Below are 19,219 nucleotides of genomic sequence, written 5' to 3' on the forward strand. Positions count from 1 at the left end.
ATGCTACATCCTCATCCTGCTCAACTGGCTTGGCTGCCCCAAGCTGACCTTTCCTGATCTCTGTCTGAATGCAATCATCCCAAAACCTCTCCCATGTGGGAAGGGTCTCACTGCAATCCGCACCAACTCAGTGGGTGGAATGTCATCTCCAACTGCTGCCAACTCATCTCTCACATTAGTAATTTTTGTGAGATATCCAGCTGCACTATCATTACCCATCTTAATAGTCTTCAGTGTCTCCTTCAGGACCATTTTCCGGTTCTCATTGGTACTCTGGTAGAGATTGGACAACGCTGTCCACATTTCATGGGCATTTCTCTTTCCTCTCACATGAGGAATGCAATGGTCTTTGACTCCGTCTAGAATCAGTCTCTTACCCTTGTTGTTCTTTTTATTATACTCAGCCAACTGAGTGGCATCAGTAGGCACAACAACAGGATTCTGTGTGGTATGCACCATGATGTCCCAGACTTCTGCCTCCTCAAAGATACTCTGCATTATCTCCTTCCAAACGTGGTAATTTGTATGCCCATCCAACCTATCCTCCACCCTCAATCCCAATGACATCCTGTTGTCCTAAAATTGAAAAAATAGCACTGTTGTAGTAAAGATAAAACCGCTATTTGTGAAAAATCAGCTTGCTAGAATTTTCTGAGTGAAAAATCAGCAAGCTGTAATTTTCTTTCTTGCTGTCCCAAACTGCACTTCAGCACTCAGCTCTGATACCATGTAAAAATTTCTCATTTCCCACCCCGGTTTTCAGTTTCACCTTATTTCTCCCATATAGTTAAATGCCCTTTCCCATATCCATACATTCAACAACTGAAAAAATAATTTTTTGCTGAAAACACAAATTCTGGAAATTTTACAGAATGCTGGAAAATGCAGAAATAAAAATCAGCAGGTACAAACAGCCATTAAAACACATTTAAACACAGAGATTTTTGGTCAAGGTGACCCTGGAAAAACCCCCTACAACTCTTGGGGAAAACCAGTTCGAGAGCTCTTTCTTATTTCTGGAAAATGCCTTTTACAGTGAGAAATATTCAGCAAAAAATTCAGCAAACAAATTTTACAACTTATCTCAATTTCCGAGCCTCACAGCCCACTGGAAATTTCCAAACAGCAAAACAAAACACTGAAAACTGTTGTACGGCTGCAGTACGGACTGTACGGACAGACTGTACGGACCTCGATTTTTGTGCAGAAAATCAGCTGTACGGCCCTTGATTTCTGTGCAAAAAATCTGCCTTTTACTATTTGCTCATTCAGCTGTACAGACTTGCTTAGATGCTGCCTTGGTATGTGTGCCAAGTTGCTGCCTCCTTCTCCCTGTCCAGAAATCTCCCTTGCTCTCTTGCTCTCTCTCTCTCAATCTGCTCATGAAAGAATGAATGACCTTTTCCTCCTTTTCCTCCCTTAATCCAACCCTAAGTGACTTTTGGGTGATCCCTAAATCCAATGGCTGAAATAGATTGAAATCTAGGGCTGAGATTAAATGCTCATTTAAATCTCACTTTATATTTTTTAATTCACCCCACTTTAATAAAGACCCACTTAGTCATTTATTTCCAAAGTCACTTTTCCTTTCTAATTTTACATTGACTTTATTAAAGTCACTTTAAAATTAGACTTTAGTAACTTTATCACTTAAAGTCACTTTTAAATTAGATTTGACTTCATAAAAATTATAAAGTCACTTTAGGAGAAAAATTAAATTCTTTTGGACACTTTTCCCTAGGCCAAAGATCAAAGCCTTAGGGAACCACCTGTCCTCCGGTACCAACTTTCAACATCCATCTGGGCATTGAACCTTGGCTCATCTAGTCTGCTCACTAGTTGTGCTTTAGTCGATCAAGGGCACAACACATCAAAATTCTTGTCGAGTTGTTCACAACTTTGTTTGTGAACAACTCACAACTGCATATTGTTGCTTAGCTACTCGAGGACTTCAGCCCACTATAGTCTTCCTGCACTGCTCCAATGAAGACTAACATAGTGTACAGAGGGTTGCCACCTATCACTACAAGATGTCCATCTCTCACAATGAACATGGACTAGGATGATTGCCCATCTTCTGTTGTAGATATCCTTCTCCACAGACAAGTCTAGGGCTACTCAAAACTGCTCCTGGCTTATCAAACGTTTGAGCTCTACAACTGCCACTCTAGCAACCACCTAAGTCCATGAAGATGGTGCACACCGAGCTCCAACTTGAGCGCTATCATGTTGCCCTCCAACAGACCATAAATGCCCAATCCACTATCCAAACTTGGTCCACTCTCATGCTGCCCTCCACCAGACCATGAGTCACCAATCCTTGTTGTAGCATCTTCTACACTCTAGTTAAGGCATCCAACACCTATGAAGCCCTTCCTCTTGGTTGTCAACAGACTTCTCCTAGGACACACATTCACTTGCAAGTCACATTAACTCAAGAGGACAACCATACCTATTCTGCAACCTTCTATTGCTCCTCTTGACATGACACATAAGTTGTTGATGTGACTGCTACTTAGGATATCCACAATTGTCCTAATCTAGGACTGCCATCCAACTAGCATACCTCCATCAATCAAGAAGGCATCTGCAATATATTGTTGTTGCCTCCTCGCCTTGGGATTTGTGCATTCACAGCACTGGTTAGGGCACACAACAGTAACCCCAAACCACTGCCCAAACACCGTGTAGTCCTCTCCCAAAGAGCTGCTCCCTTTCTTATCCAAACTCGGCATCAAATTTTGTGCTTAGGGCTTGAGGACTCTCCTCACAACATCCTATAGCACTCTTGTACTAACAACAAACATACCAGCCCTCAAACACACACAGAGTACCCCTATTCTAACTGTGGTTGCCTCTATATGACTATGGCTAGGCTTGAGGAGCCTTCCTAGCCCTCTCTACCCTCTCATGTGGTCCTTCCACCATTCTTGTAGCTACAGCAAGCCCTGCGGCCTCAAACAGAGATACAAACACACTTAAACAAGCACAGAAACCAGCTCCAAACTTACCTCTTTAGTTATGGCCTGAGCTGGAGAGGGAGACACCTTAATTCTACCCAAAAATTCGGCCTTAGGTCACCTTGTTGGTTGCCTTCGACTGTGGCCTATTCCATAGAAGATCTACTCCAAAAACGTAGAGAATACCCTCACAAAAGCTCGATTGCACTATCTCCTTTCTCTTGCCTCAGAACCGCACTCAATTTCAGAGCTAATCCATGAAAAAGGATACACTTAGATGTGTAAAATAGTCTTCCACTCAACCTCCTTTTATATTCTTCATGTGGGGTGTGACATTAGCCCTTAAGGGAACTCTAACATGCTAGCCGACTTGTCCTAGTAGGCTCACAACCACACATTAACTTCAAAAATTCATAACTCAAGATTGACAACTCAAATTTCGATGATTCTCGATGCGTTGGATTCATCTCGACATCCTCTATCATCTTCATCCATCATATGTCAAATTTCCTTCATGGTTTTGGCCCCAGCATCGATGGGTACAAAACCCCAAGCTTAGGTTTCAAGCCCACAAGGCCACTTGTGGAGCTCCTTCCTCCAAACCCTCGATCCTCAAGGCTTGGAGTATCTCCCAAGCTACAAAAAACAACATATAACTGATTGCCTCTTACTGGAAAAGCTCTGGCATTCAATTTTCTCCACTAGCAAATAAATCTGGAAATCCACATTTCCTTTGCAAAATAAACTCGGCCTCCTTAGTGTCAATTGTACCTCCTTCCCGCTCTACGCACTGGAAAAACCCGAAATGCCTGCAACCCAAACTAGGATTCGCACTACTACAAGAAACTCTTTCTTGCAACTCACACTAGGCAAGTCACACTTCCTCCGTCACCTATCTCCGAAAACTGGAAATCAATCTGCTACCCAAATCTGCACACTGGCTAACTCACACTGCCTAGTACAGCCTTTCTGCAGATAAATTCAGCCTCCCTTCCTCTCACTGTAATGCTAGAAAATCTATGGAATTCTTCTCTAGGAATCTTCTCCCAAATTCTCTGTTAAAAGCCCGATGCTGGTGTCTCCCTCTACTTCAACTATGCCCTTGCTAATCACCGCAACTAGGTAAGTAGAACATCTCAAGTGTGTCTCCAAAGGCCCCGTCGATTTGCTCTTATACTCTCTTGTTGAGCAACCAACGGCCATGATCTAATCCCAATCAATGGCTAAGATCATCTTGACCCCATCAAGTGACTTTTCTAGGAGTCTCTGGAGCAAAATCGATTTTCCTCAATCAATCTAGTTTACTGGAAAATAATTAATAATTGGCCAATTAATCTAATTGAGGAGTTTCTTGCGAAACCTTTTTTGGGTATTGGAGAAAATGTGTTCCTTAGCCTCATAGACACTATAGGGACTAGAACACTTGTCCGCTACTACCAAAAACTAACATTCTCTAAGTCAGAGGAGTCAAGAAAAGACATTGAAATGAACTTAGGGCTGCCAAGTCAAGAAAATTAAATTGACATCATTTGCTACACTTGACTTAAGTAACTTAGTTTTAAAAAAGGGCACTCAAAATGAAGATGAATATCTCATCAATCTTTAGACTATACTTTCGAAGACAAATCTTACTACTGTGACGGTGTTTCTGAAGAAGCCATGCTAAGTAGAGTCATTTCCAAAATTTGAAGATTGTTCTCACTAATTGTTTTGAAGAATCTGAGATACCTAGCTTGAAAGGAGCAGAGAGCAATCTGTGAGCAAATTCTATGAAGAAAGTTTGGTTCTTACTCACGCCTCTTAGATGCAAATTGGAATACCATTCCTTGATAAAGGATAAGCTCTTGGGTTGAAAGAATCAAAACTGATGTTTAGTTGATTTATGAAAAATATCATTGCTAGAAATGTTGTAGGAGAAACCAAGTATGATATGGATCTATCATGAAGACATCTCATCGGAAGATCCCTGATCATGACACTCTGCCTATAACTATTTGATGAAATTGATGGATTGCATCTCATGTAAGAGATTCTAGGGCTTTGGACACCTAAATATGAACTTGCATAATTGGAAATCTATGGTTTTTAAACCCTAGCTAACTAAAAGACTTGGATAAGAATGGCCTAGGGTTTGTGGACAAAACCCTAGTGCTCGACCTTAAGTGTTGAAGGTTGACATTTCTGTTGAAAGAAGAAACCCTAGCTCATGAAAGGAAAGCAGCCTGATGTTGGAAAGGATGAAGAGTTTTGCAAATGGATAATTTCTGCAAGAAAGCAAGGATCAAGAGGGAGTTGTCAAATTCCCTTCATTCCTCAAAGATACGTATCTTATATCTCTCTTCATTGATTATTATTATTATTATTATTGTTATTTTTACTATTAGTTAGCCTCTTATCTTTATTTATTTTTACTGGGTTGTAATCGTTCTTCCATGACCTCCTAGTGAGGATTGCAAGTACATTGTGTAGGTTGTCAAGGCTCTGGCATAGATGGAATTATTGGAAGAGCGAAGCAAAGCATGTGACAAGAGGATTCTCCCTGGAATGATTCATGTTTAAGAGGGAGAAATTGTGTTGATATCTGGAATCATGTCGGAAGGGCTAATAGGTCATAGGAAGCAAGTAAGCCCATATATTTGAAGGACTCTTATTTCAAAGGGAGTTGTAGTGGCAGGAAGTTTGCTTCTATGATAGAGGGAGTTGATGAAATCCTCTTTAGTCAAAAAGGATGGAATATTGTTATAATAGACAACAAATCCATGGCCATTCCTATGGTATCCAAATTCGATGAAGCTGAGTGGTAGAGGGAGCATAGTTTTAAAAACCGTTCCGGTCCAACCGGTTACCGGCCTAACCGGCCGGTTGGGAGGCTCACCGGTCAGAACCGGTGAAAAAACCCGGTTTACAGCACCCTTTGCCCGGAAAATTGCCCTAACCGGTAAAAACCGGCCGGTTTAGGGCAGAACCGGCCGGTTTATTGCTAACCGGCCGGTTCTGTCCTAAACCGGCCGGTTTATGGACAAGTCAAAACAGATCCAAGGAAGATAGTCAATGCTGGTCAGAAATGTGGGGCCAACTTGTCTTCTACGAGGCTGACTTGGCCAAAGTCATAAATATTAAGTTTCTCCATTAATTTGCTAACGAAATTCTGACCGAAGCTGCCAATCTTCAACAAGATTGACAGTTCTATGATCTGACTGATCATATTCTTGTGAAATCAACCTCTTGATACATGTCTTTTATTCCAAGCCTTGAAATTTTTTAAGAATGATGCCAAAGCAAAATCTTTAATATTGATTAAGGTCACTGTGGGTAAATCAAGCCATGATGCATACCTTTCATTTGCAGACTTATAATTTTGTTAGACTCATTTATGGCTGTGAGTTATGAGATGCTGAGCTACCCATCATTGTAATGTCTTTTGCATGGAGATCTTAGAGTCCTTCAAACTATGAAATGATTTGTATTTCAAAAAAGCACAAAATAAATCTCAAAGAGAAATGAGGTACTTGACAGTGCAATTCAAAATCTGTTTGTAAACTTCACGACGGGCCTTCTTTAATATGTTTTGGACTTTGATTTCTGGCTTTGTTTCAATGATCTTTTTGTAGGTCTGCATTCTCATGACTAATTCATTACTTCTTTCCTGTATAATAAATTCTTGTCATGCATCTTCGCTTTGTGATTGAACCTTTTATTCCACAGGTTGCTGGCGTCAGTCCATCAACAAGGTGTCATCAATATGTTTTAAATATCTTGATCAAGTTCTGCTAGAAAATATCTGCAACAAGGCCTAGATTAGGCCCTTTTAGGAGAGTTCAGATTACACAACAATATTACAGAGATCTGGCTTTGAACTTCTTTCACGACTCAGTCTCAAACACATAGGTAACTCAGACCTTACTCTGACTTGTGCTGAGGCATCCTCAGACTCTGAACCAGATGATGTCTATGTAGCTCCTGATGATGATCCTGTGTCTACTGTCTAGTAGTGGTGATGGACTTGATGATTGATCATGTGTACACTGTAGACTTGTAGTAGGCCAATGGCCTCATAGCTTGCAGCATTGTTTTTGGACTTTATAGGCCATTTAGAGCCTCATTTCTTATGTATTTTGCTATTTTGTCGATGATATGTATTGCACTCGGTGCCATTTTGATATATTCACCTTTGCATGGTATATAAATGAGCAAACTTTGCATATTTTGTCTCTATTGGCTTGGAATCATGGTTTTACATCTTAAAAATAGTTTTGTTTCATTAAAAATTAATTATTTAATGTATTTTTTAAAAACCGGTTCGTTTAGACCAAACCAGTCCCGGTTAGACCGGTTCCGGTCGGTAAACCGGTTAGCTATGTGGACCGGTTCGGTCACCGGTTCCGGTTTTAAAAACACTGAGAGGGAGTAGCCTGGATTTTCTCAACGAGATTTGTTCCAACATTAGAATAATTGGAAAGTAGTTTTGGTGATGGATTCAAGTTGATCAGTTTATGGTTGAGCCATGGCATGTGATACAACATGTGTTGAGGTACTAGTATCGTACTATTGTTTGACATATGCTTCATATGATAAAGTATAGTTGCTGAATATACAGATTCAAAATGTATTATATTTTATTTGGCATGTTATTAAGCAAGATAGCTTTAGGATTGTTTGATCAAGTGCGAAATCACAAGTCATAACACATGGTACAAAAGGAACAGTGAGGCTCCTATGTATTTCTATGGCCAATATGGTTAAAGCCTCTATCCCTGAATGAAGTTGGTGTACTTCAAGGACAAGCTTGGAGAAATTGAGAATGTGTTCCTTGGTGAAATGAAATGTTGATATTGCAGCATCAAGCCTGGATTGCTCCCTTGGTCATGGGGTTTGACCTGGAAGCCATGGAGTTTGGCTGGGAGATTGGCTCTATGAGTATTGAGGTCTGGAGTGCTCCCTTAGGTCATGGGGTTTGACTAGGAGACCATTGTTTATGGTCGGGGAAATTGACTCTATTGACATCGAGATTAGGATTCCTCCCTTAGGTCATGGAGGTTGATCGGGAGACCATAAGGTCAGGAAGATTGATTTTGTGATTGGGATTCCTCCCTTAGGTCATGGAGTTTGACCAAAAGACCATTATTTATGGTCCGAGCGATTGACTCTGAGTACTCTCTTAGGTCATGGGGTTTGATCGGGATACCATTACTATGTTCGGAGAGATTGATCCTGATTAATCCCTTAGGCCATTAGGTTTGATTGGGAGACCATTGGTCAGGGAGATTGGCTTTATGATTGGGATTCCTCCCTTAGGTCATGGGTTTGACTAGGAGACCAATGTTTATGGTCGAGGAGATTGACCCTAAGTACTCTCTTAGGTCATGGGGTTTGACTGAGAGACCATTATTATGGTCGGAGAGATTGATCCCGATTACTCCCTTAGGTCATGGGTTTTGACTAGGAAACCATTGGTTATGGTCGAGGAGATTGACTATGATTACCTTCTTAGGTCATAGAATTTGACCAAGAAACCATTATTTATGGTTCAAGAGATTGGCCTCATGAACAACATAAAATGCTCCCCTGGTCAGTGAGGTTCTAACATTATAGCCATGGGGTTTGGCTAGTGGGTTGAGCTTATGCCCAATGTTGATGCAGGATACTTCACACAAGGTTCTGGTATTGAATATGTGGTGGATGGATTCATTCAACCTTTTCTTGGAATAGAGATTTTTTTTTCAACAAGAGAACATTTGTGGGAGTCATTATGAATACCTCCCTAGCTAAGAGGGAGTGTTAAAGTTTTGTAGCTTCAGTCGGTCTTCATAAATTGGTTTTGGCCCTCCAAAAAAACAAGAAATGATTTATATTCATGTGGACTCTAAGTCGGCTTCAAATAATGGAAAAAATGAATTTTAAATATTGATTTATGCCTCCAAAACATCATGTCGGCTCCAAGTCGGCCCAGCCCCAAGACTTCTCCATTCGGACCTCTTCTCACCACTATTTAAATTTTAAAGGCCTCCTCCAAGAACACAATTTCGGATCACAAAAAGAGGATGTCTTCTAAGGTTAATTAGGACAAATCTAAGGTTCAAGGAAGGATGAATTCCGAGGAAGAACAAAATCCAAGAAGGCTGAAATTTTTGAGGCACGGGAAGACAAAATTTCTAAAGATATTTGAGGGTTGTTTAGACTAGGTTTGACCGTGGTTGGTTTCTGGTCTATTTGACTTTTTTTTACTGGTATTTCAGACTCTATCGCTTGCTGAAATGGACAAATTCTCTTAGAAAAGGTTGCTGGCTTTTTCCCCGGTTTGGGGTATTCCCAGGGTAATTTTGTGGCTCTTGTGTTTAGTTGTCTCTTCTTGTTCTTACTGCCATTATTGTTCTACTGTTGATGAATTTTCTTGTGTAATTGCTTAATAATGATTGTGATATAAGATAGTCTAATGATGAAATTATTAGAAGTAATTACCAGTGAAGAAAATCTATAAAAATCAACAAATCATTCATAAGCAATGTGGATGTAATGAAACACCTTAAGTAGCAAATGGCATGACAAATAAGACTAGTGCCAAGAGAATGCTTATAAAAATAGATGCTCAAAGTAAAGTACTTGAAATGTAAATGCCCACAAGAAGATATGCTTGAAAATAATGTGGCAATTATAAAGTGATCAAGTACCAAACGTTGAAATAGAAACATGATGGACTGTACTTGATTGATTTTAATTAAAATTAGATTTCCACTTGGGTTTTAGTTAATTTGGTGTGTGTGTGTGTGCACGACATCCAAAAAGGTGATTGTGGAAAAATTAAAACTAATATAAGGTTGGTTTCTTCTTTAGGCCTTGTCCTCATTGAGTTAAGGAAAGTTGCAAGGGAATCCTACAAGGGGAAGCTTAGGCTTCAATGAGTACCCCCAAGATCCCACAAGTCAGCCCGCTTGCAAGGAGGTACAACATGAAGGGAACAAACCCAAAGCCTTACTTCTCAAGTCAAGCATTTATCGGTTTCCCATAGTCTCAAAATAAGAAGACATAGAAGAGGGAGTTCCTAATTGGTCTACTTCAACCAGCAAGCCGTTGAACTTGTTGGAGGTTTATTATTTTGCAAAATGAAATCTAAGCTAATAACATGAAATCAGAATTAAATCTAATATAAAACAACAATTCACGATTAGTCTACTCTGAGAGCAGAAAATAAAACCAAAATTTAATTTCAATTAGATTGTTCAAATGAAATGAAATAAAGCTAAACTAGATTGCACGAATGAAGTTAAATCATAAGAAATGCAACATATTTTAACATGATGTGATTATTCTACTCTATGGTTAATTTTAGATCCAACCACAAAAGCAAACCACAAAGGGCACAACCACAAAAAGATCCCCAAGTGGGGAGGTGGGATGCTTAGGGGATTTCCCTAACTCCCAAGTAACAATGCTTGATGAGATCCCTTGTGAATAAAGGGATCAAAATCAAGAGAAGAAGAATTCGCTTGTGAAGGATGAAGAATGATTGATGGAGTTACAAATGGATTCCCTTGAAATCGAGGGGATCAAGATGGCTCCTTAGAAGGTTACAATGGTGAAAGTCACTTGCTTTACAAGGTAGGAGGTTATAAGTCTTCTTTGGGTGCTCCAAATGTTCAATCCTGGACAAAATTTGCCATCATCTCCCCTTGCAAAAACAAGGACCTGCTAAAAACCAGCAAACGGTTAGCTTCAAATATGATGGAAATGAGATTAAAACACTTGAAAAATGTTAACATGTGTTAGCCAAAATACCAAGTGAAAATTAAACAACTAAACCACTAAGATATCACTCTAATTTCCTAAGGAAAGAAAGGGAAACTTGGTCTTTTCTCAGCAAAATGACTGTTGTTAGGACAGCAATGATTTTTTGCCTTTAATCGCTTGATATGACAATGCAAAGCATGAAAGAGAACCGAGAAATATTCGAAATTCAATGAGGAAGGAAGGGAGAAATTTGGAGGGTCTTTGAAGTCCTCTTGAGATCATTTGGAAGCCCTTTGGAAGTCCTTGGTGTGAGTGGGATTAGTGCTCCTTAAGAAGGCTTGACGATGGTTAATTCACTTGAGAATGTCCCCAACTCCAAGCTAAGGGGAACCAGTACAACGCTTAAAACATCTTGCAAAACAATATTAATAGCATAGGTGATAACTTACACAATGACAAGATTAAACATGCAATTCAATCAAGAATCACATGTACTAATCAAGCCTAGAATGTAAACCAACAAGAAGCTAGTAAATACTTGCCTTCTCCTTGGACAGCAATGCCCCTATTAGGGCATAGGCAACAAAACTTTAAAGCAATTTAATTGTAAACAAATACAAGGTTACCTCTAATATGTTCAAGCAAATCACACCATCAATGACCTCCAAAGTCTTTCCTTTATTGACAAATATGAATGACTACAAAATGACATGAACAGCAATTCCCCAAGCTCAAGCTTCCAACACCAATAGCTATAAGAAGAGAGGTTACATTTAGAAGAAATTGGGAGCAAATACGAATGAGGAGAAAGCCACCAAGTGTCTATGGTGACAATCCCAAGGAACCAACAAATGAGACCAAGTTTCAACAAACTGTTGTGTATCTCTGCTAGATGGTTGTGTGTATCAGTCTCAAGGAGGCAACATATGGAGAAGGGCTGCCAAGTGTGGTGGAGAGTGGGAGAGAAATCCCCATTCAACTCATGATTGATCCCAAGAGAACTCATCTATCAAACAAGTGTACAGCCAGTTGTTAAAAGAAATCCATGCAGTCTGCAAAAAGGGCAATGTATCTCCTCTAGAGGGGCTACAAATGCAATTGCGTAGCCCAGTGTCCAAGAGTGGGAGTGAAGGGGGAGACAACTCCCCACTAAACTCCATGCTAACTCATCCAACCAATCTGCATTTAAAGCAACTCGACATCAATCTCAGTTTACAAATCCATGAGCTCTAGTGAAGGAGAACTCAGCCGTCTAGGTGGCAGTCAACTCGTCCCTCATTCATGGGCCTTGATTTGGCTTTCAAACTCTGCTTTGACTGACCTTTTTTTGCCTTGTCACTTGCCTTCATCGATGGTGAACTTTAATTGACTGGGAACATGTTTTTAATCTGTTCCCAGTTTATTAGTTTTTTATTTCCCTAGTCTTTTTCCACAGTTTTCTAGTAAAAGTGGATTTTGGTGAGGAAAAATCAATTATTTGCAACCCAAATTGGCTACTAGAATAATGTTGGTACTCTGAGTATGAATTTTGAGTACTCACATGCCATACAACATTTCCTGGTGCTACTTTTTAAATTATTACTTACAAATCAATTGAAATTCCCATTCTGTATGAAATTTTTAATTATTAAAAAATCATAAAAATACCTAATGCAATTCCGTAAGACTCTGGGAAATGCCTAGCATGGTAATATACATTGACCCTAGACTTAGAAAACCACTCAAGGCCTAGCTATTAAGACGCACTCCAACTTTGGAGGTTATGAGTGAAAAAACTCGATTAGTTATTTATCGCTGAAAAACGAAAATAATTAATCAAGTGAACAAAAACACTCTAGAGTGACTTTCTTAGTAACCAAGTCCCAAGGGTCTAAGCCTGTTACATAAATTCATCATGCTAGTGTCATTTATTACAATTCCCACACAGGGGTACGAAATTTGCATAGAAGAAGAGAGAGAAGATAGAGAGAGAAAGGGGAAAAATTGCACTTATGTCTTCTGAACTTCAAAAAAAAATTGGTGCCCTGTCCATTGGGCAATGGAGTCTAGTTGCCTGCTAGGTACATCTAAGCAGGTAACACACCCCATCTATTACAAGATTAAAGGATGGTTTTAATGTCTTTTGGGGAGTCTAAAAACTATATATCTAAATTTTTTCGTTTCCCAAAAAAAAGATGCTTGGCCATGTAGATGAAGGAGGGCCTTGGATTTAGATCTCGCTCACTCAATCCATACCAATACAAACCGAAACTCACCTAACCAATTAAAATTTTCTTTCCAACGCTTCCAACAAACAAGGGTACTAAGAGCAAGTAAACAGTAGCACTACAGTAGCCATCAAATTAGTGAGACCTCAAGAGACCTTTCGTCCTCGACCAACAAGACATTTACAGACATGTAGACTCCAATATTGGGACAGCTCACACCACACCAGCAATCAGGATGCCTCCTCCAAGTCTCAACCACATCTTGTGATGTCCTAGCAATGAGAATATCTCAAACCAAATCTTCTCGCTCTTCCAAATACTCCAACCAGTCAGTTTTCAATGTCCATATGTGTTAAATTGGGCAATCCTTGTCTAATTGTGGTTATTCATTTAAACGTATATCTATTGCATATAGCATTGTTTCAAATTCTATAGAAAAGCAAAAGAAAGTAAAAGCATAAACTTTAGGCTGATCCCAAGCATAATTGGAATTTCACTTGGTCTCAATTTCACCAAATTAGAATGTTTGCATCATATACATACTACATCTCCTTTCATTTGCACATGCACACACATGCCGAAAGTAGGTGTGCTACAGCAGACAGAAAATCCAGGCACACTGGCATTGACATTTGGGAATATAGGTTCATCTGAACAAAGTCAACATTCGATTCAATGCCAACATTTTGATTTGGAGATATACACCTTTACAACTGAGAGAAAAATATTTATTAAATAACGGGCATTTGTATCCTATTAAATGTCTTGATGTTTGAATAACAACAGCATTGCATTGTTCACCCAGTTGCTTTAGTCGTCTTAATGGAAAAAAGCCCGCACTCGCAATCAGTAAACCATGTCATGCTGTTATTCATTATGAATCATCTTTGTAGATGATAAGTTCTTAAAGATTGACTGGTATTGAGCTCTAAACCTTCTAACTTAAAATTTGATATTCATGATTTATACTTTCACATTTTCTGGAAACCCTAATATGTCGATTCCCTTTACTAACTATTGTCTCCTGAGTCCTATCCCCCTCTGACTTTTCTATCTTGCGACTGCATTTAAAGAAATGACAGAATCTCAAATTCAATAAAAATGAATAAATGAAAACGATGGGGCATCCAAGAGACTATGGCCAAAAGGTTTTTGCAATAACAAGATATGACATAAATAGCAAACAGAGAGTAAAACACAATCAAGAACCTAACTTTAATATTCTTTCAATCATCATTCTTATATGGAAATTGGAAATCCTATGGAAGAAAAGATTCTGAAAATAGTATGACAGACTTATGGAAAAATGGCAGATCCTAATGTGTGGATGCAAAAGAAAAATAAGCACAATATCAGTTGTTACTTACCTCCATTTGTATGCGCATTATGTCAAGTATGCCAGCCAAACCTGGTGCACATTGAGGCTGAAGCGGGGTTTTCTCACTCTTGCTACGAGTGAGCTTCTTCATTAACTTAGATTTTTTCTCCTTTTTCTTTTCCTTGGTTGGTAGCACAAGAGCACTGGTCATAGAAAACTAAAAATAATATAAGATGACTACAATTTGTCATTTCAAATTATTTTAATTAGTTTCACTGTGAAAGACGTACATTGGCGGACAACCAAAAAATAGCATATAACTGAACCTTAATATAGTAGACAAAAGGAAAATTCTTACCCTGAGGCACCTACAGAAGCTAATAAGATTTCATAAGCACTCTCTCGAAGATCATCATCTAAAAGACCTGCATGATCAACAAAACCCATTTAAATGGCATCCAAGAAAAGATTTCCTTTGGTCTACTTTTATTCCTCACATATAAGGTCTTGGTTCCCATCCCCACTATATTCATGTATAATAGAGTGCCTGTAATCATTACTCAAAGCTGAGCTGATCTTATTGTCATGTGGGATTCACAATATATGCCAAAGTAAATTTCAGACACAGAATGACAATTTGTGCAGCTTTTGCATTGGAACTACTTTCAATATAACTGGAAATGACCATTTATACTACTTCACATACAACTCACATTTTCAATTTGAAGTAAACATAAATATATAGCGACCATGTTCTTCCCACACAAATTTATGTCAAAATGGTAGCAAACATCCTGCTCTTTCTTCTACCTGTTTTCAAAGAAGGTAATTCGAGCACAAGATCGCTAACATCATTCAAACGGCGCCTAGAAGTATACTCTGTTGATTCATCATCTTCTTCTTCATCTTCGAAATCATCAATCTCATCATCAACTGATAATTGTTGAGAAGGTGCAGAATGAAGTGAATATGTTTTCGAGAGGCTTGCTGGAGAAGACACTGGCACACTGCTAGCAACTGGAGGGGGTGTCCGTGGAGGAGGTGGCCCAGATAATTCTGGATTTGTGACCAAAAGGTATGCCTTCGCTAACCCTGAACCAGTCTGCACACATAAAAGGAATTCAAAGTTAGCCTAGTCTGACATGGACACGGACTAAATCTATACTAAATTCAAATTTGCAACAAGAAACGTTCAAATTAGAAGATCCGCTACAGGATATAATATTATATCCACCTCTATTTAAAACCAGTTGCAAGTTTAATTTAATTCAGTTCTTCTAATCCATACAATTGAGCAAAAACCAATGCATGGGGATGGAAAGTTTGTCAGTTAGGATGTGAATCCAAGTAGATGATCACAAATAAGGATGTAATATTTACAACTGACTATGGAACGACATATAGATTAAGAGAAAAAGTGGACTGTGGAATAATAAGCAAGTCAGCAGACAGGATGGATCAGTAAGAAGTCCACTGCAGGCAGAAAGTCACCACAATTTGATTTACTAATCTAACTTTAAAATTAAGAAAAAACTTAGAATAGTAGATATGGAATTCAAAAATGGAATAGAAAGGGAAGGGGTAATATTGTAGGGTTTGTTAGCACCCAGAATTGCACCTGTGCAATTCTCATGCTCACTTCCAGATTTGTTCATCACAGGATTGCTGGTATAGAAGTTCCAGATTATTCATTTCAGAGATCAATTCACACCTGGGGACTGTTATCATAACTGCTGTTTGAGATATGGAGGTGACTCATGGTACATTCAGCACTTCACAAGTGCATGCAGAGTTTGTTGCCACTTTGCATGCAAAATGCATGTGATTTTAAGATACTGCTGTTTTTAGCAGTTGCAGTTACAGGGCTTGCATGGCAAACCAAACAGTATATTCTCAATTCTTGGAATCTCACGAGTCAGATGAGCCAATATTCAGGGACATATGGCATGGTGTTATTTTGAGAGGTGCCTATTTTTAAACATGCTATTTATAGTAACTGCTGCCAAATGTGTCATTTTGGCATTCTCTGGTTCCTCTCTTTTAGGAGTAGTCGCTGCTATATGTAGCACACTTATTTTTAAGTAATTTTATGGCATTTACAGGGTAATGATTGGTGGGACTCAGAAGAGATGGTGCCATGTGTTGGAATGGCAGAAAACATCATTTCTTTAATTAAAATTTGATGAGCATGAAGATATCTACATGTGCCCTGGTGTAGACAATGATGAAGATAATCAGTCAGTTAATTGTATCTGACCCCAGATATCTTTGAAAAAGATCATGTCTCATCTAAGTTGCAGAAAACTTGGAAACAAATACAGGTTTCATAAAGGGGGGCACTTGGAAATGTAACTCCTCCAAGTAGGTGCATTGGGGGAAACATGGTGGGCATGTGTGTGTGTGTGTCTATATATAAATAACACATTGTCTTGCAAGAACAATAGAATGATAGGTCAATTTGCAGGTAGGTTTAGAAACGAATTAGAAATTAACTTATCTTCATTTTCCATAGATAGGAGGTTTTATACTTCCCATGGGTCCCCCACCTCTCATGGGCACCTGGGTGGGCTAGGAGAAATTAAAAGGCACACCAGAACATGGGGTTTTCGTGCCAAATCGCCCTAAGATGCATTGTACGACATTTCCAAATCAAGAAATGTCATATGACATGACTCAGAGTATTTTCTACCCATTTTGATGTTTCCATTAGTTTTCAATATCCGTATGTGGATGGGTTAGGTGTTTCCTAAAACTTAGTGTATTATCCATGCAAGGAATAGTTATTTGGAGATATTTTGGGAGAAGAACATTATTTAATTTACTTTTCCAGATAATTATTCAATTTATTTCAAGCATAATTAGTGTGCCTAATTTGAGAGAGGTCCAACTTTATCTTATCCATGTGGCACCCAAACTATATTAGGCAGGATAAGGCGCACTAGTTGAGAAGAATCTCATCTATGTTCAGTTAGCTGATTCATGCCAGGATAGCTGGTACTTTTGGGAGTTTCACTTTGGTCCTAATTATCACATCCAGTTCAGTTCAGTTCTGTCATATCCATGCAACTTTCAGTTCTTTTAAAGGCAAAGGAAAAAGCATTATCTGGGGGTTAATCTGAGTTGGCTTATACACCTCCATGCAGATCTAGTCAACAGAAGTAAGTTGCATCACTCTTTGTAATGTGCTAGGGTCATTTTTTTTGCCCTATGGTCCCTCTGTTTGCTAGGGTTACAATAAATCAACAAGATTATATAACAACAGTATGCATTTACTCAACAGTAGACAGCATTGAAATAGCACAAAATTTCCACAGTAAAGAATATCCTCCACAGCAATTATGATTATTCAAGTTGCAACACTTTAGGGCTGACTGCCCAATAACAGTAAACGTATCCACCAATAATTTACCAATACAGCATTGATTTGCAATAGTAGCAACTTAGTAAATCAGTACACAACTGTAACTATGCTACTCTAAACAACCAAAGTATGCTATATGAATTTGTTATGCTATTCTAATCTTACTGCACATGGGGCCTGAGTTTTCACAGACTGGTTGAAACTTCAATACGGTTCGGTCACAGCCTCAAAGGACAGATCGTTGGACACTCAATGAATAATACTGTCGTGATACCCTTGAGAGAGTAATTGCTGTCACAGAGTTAAACCCCGAAACCCTTGACTCGCCCTTAATTAGGGCCAGCTGCCCTACTGTGGCCACCCACAGTACTAGAAGGGCCAAATACAAGCCACTGTCTTCAAACAGACCTCAGTCATTCTGCTATTGTGCCAGGATGATTCTCCTTCGCTGGTCTCAAACAATTGCAAGCAGTCCTCCAACAGTGCGGGTTTTGGATGGAATTACTGACATACAAACGATGTACCTCAGATAACCTCTTTTGAGGACATCCACAGGAGTTTTTATCCTGCCAGTAAGTGTTAATCTTCTCTCTCCCTACGGTGGATAATTCCAAGCCTCAGGAGTGCCTTCCGCTAGCCTGTGCTGCTTCAGTTGGGTACCCACAGAGTATTACTGTTCTTGGGGATTCCAGGAATATTCTTGTAACAGAATGGTGATTCAGTGCTTCCTGAAACAGGGCTTCCATGACAATAGAATATCCTCAGGGTGACCTTATCACAAGAGATTTGCCTTCTTGCCTACCAGACCAGTCCTGAGTTGCTCCAAAAGAGAAACTGTTGTCCCAGAACAAGAAAAGAGGGTGTCCAGGTAGGGTGGCATCAGCTCCACCGAAACTAGATGAAGGGAGATAGGGTGGGATCACCTCCACCAAAGCTAATCAAAATGAAGGGGTCTCAAACCCTCCGAGCCTCAGCTCAAGAAAACAGAGATATCAAATCCAAATTGATGATGATAATGTGATTCCAATTCTCCTTTATTTATAAAGTCCCTCATGGGGTTCCTTAAGAGTGTGTGGTTGCAAGTGCAACCCCCAATTTGGGTATTTCGCCCCAACTACCCCAAAATTTACGTAGTGTTGACCAAAATTTATGTAGTGTTGCTACCAATCGTCATCACCCCATCTGCCTTCAACCTATCATCCACCAGATCTATTGCGTTTCTTACTGCCCCACGTGACCTATCTCTTGTGCATCTATCCAATCGACATTGTGGTCACCTTGCTGACCATTTTCTCCACTTGCTTCGTTGTTGGGTTGTTCCTCAGTTGGCAGTTGCTCCACGTAGGCTTTCTCTCGTCTCCAATGGCACGTCGCTGTGCCCAGTCCACCTACACTCGTCTGGTTGGTGGTCCCAATGATTTTGCAATGTCTACCAGCAACAATGCCCCCTTGACTCCCATGCACAACCCCACATAGAATCTTCCCAATGCTATTGCCTCTGCCTTGCCCCCGTGCGCTCGATTGACCTGTAACCAATCTACCACTTACACTTCTGCACTACCAACTGCATTTGCGGCTGAACTTCTCTGCCGACTGGCAATTGGGTGGCTGATAGTCCTGTCAACCACTCCCATTTTTTGTTCTGTTT

General features: G+C 39.5%; 1 protein-coding gene across 1 annotated transcript in view; it reads right to left on the minus strand.

The window, feature by feature from the left end:
* The window catches only part of LOC149236253 (protein unc-13 homolog), a 129,577-nt gene that overhangs the window by 50,938 nt on the left and 59,420 nt on the right, over positions 1–19,219 (minus strand). The window contains exons 5-7 of the mRNA XM_089368821.1: positions 15,021–15,312; positions 14,569–14,635; positions 14,260–14,413 (exon numbers count right to left, since the gene is read on the minus strand). Of these exons, the coding sequence (XP_089224947.1) occupies positions 14,260–14,413; positions 14,569–14,635; positions 15,021–15,312 (513 nt within the window). The remainder of the gene's footprint in view (positions 1–14,259; positions 14,414–14,568; positions 14,636–15,020; positions 15,313–19,219) is intronic.

This window comes from Pinus tabuliformis, chromosome 8 (assembly GCF_031772625.1).
Source record: "Pinus tabuliformis cultivar Carrire ecotype Pingquan chromosome 8, CPIR1, whole genome shotgun sequence".
Classification (NCBI taxonomy): domain Eukaryota; kingdom Viridiplantae; phylum Streptophyta; class Pinopsida; order Pinales; family Pinaceae; genus Pinus; species Pinus tabuliformis.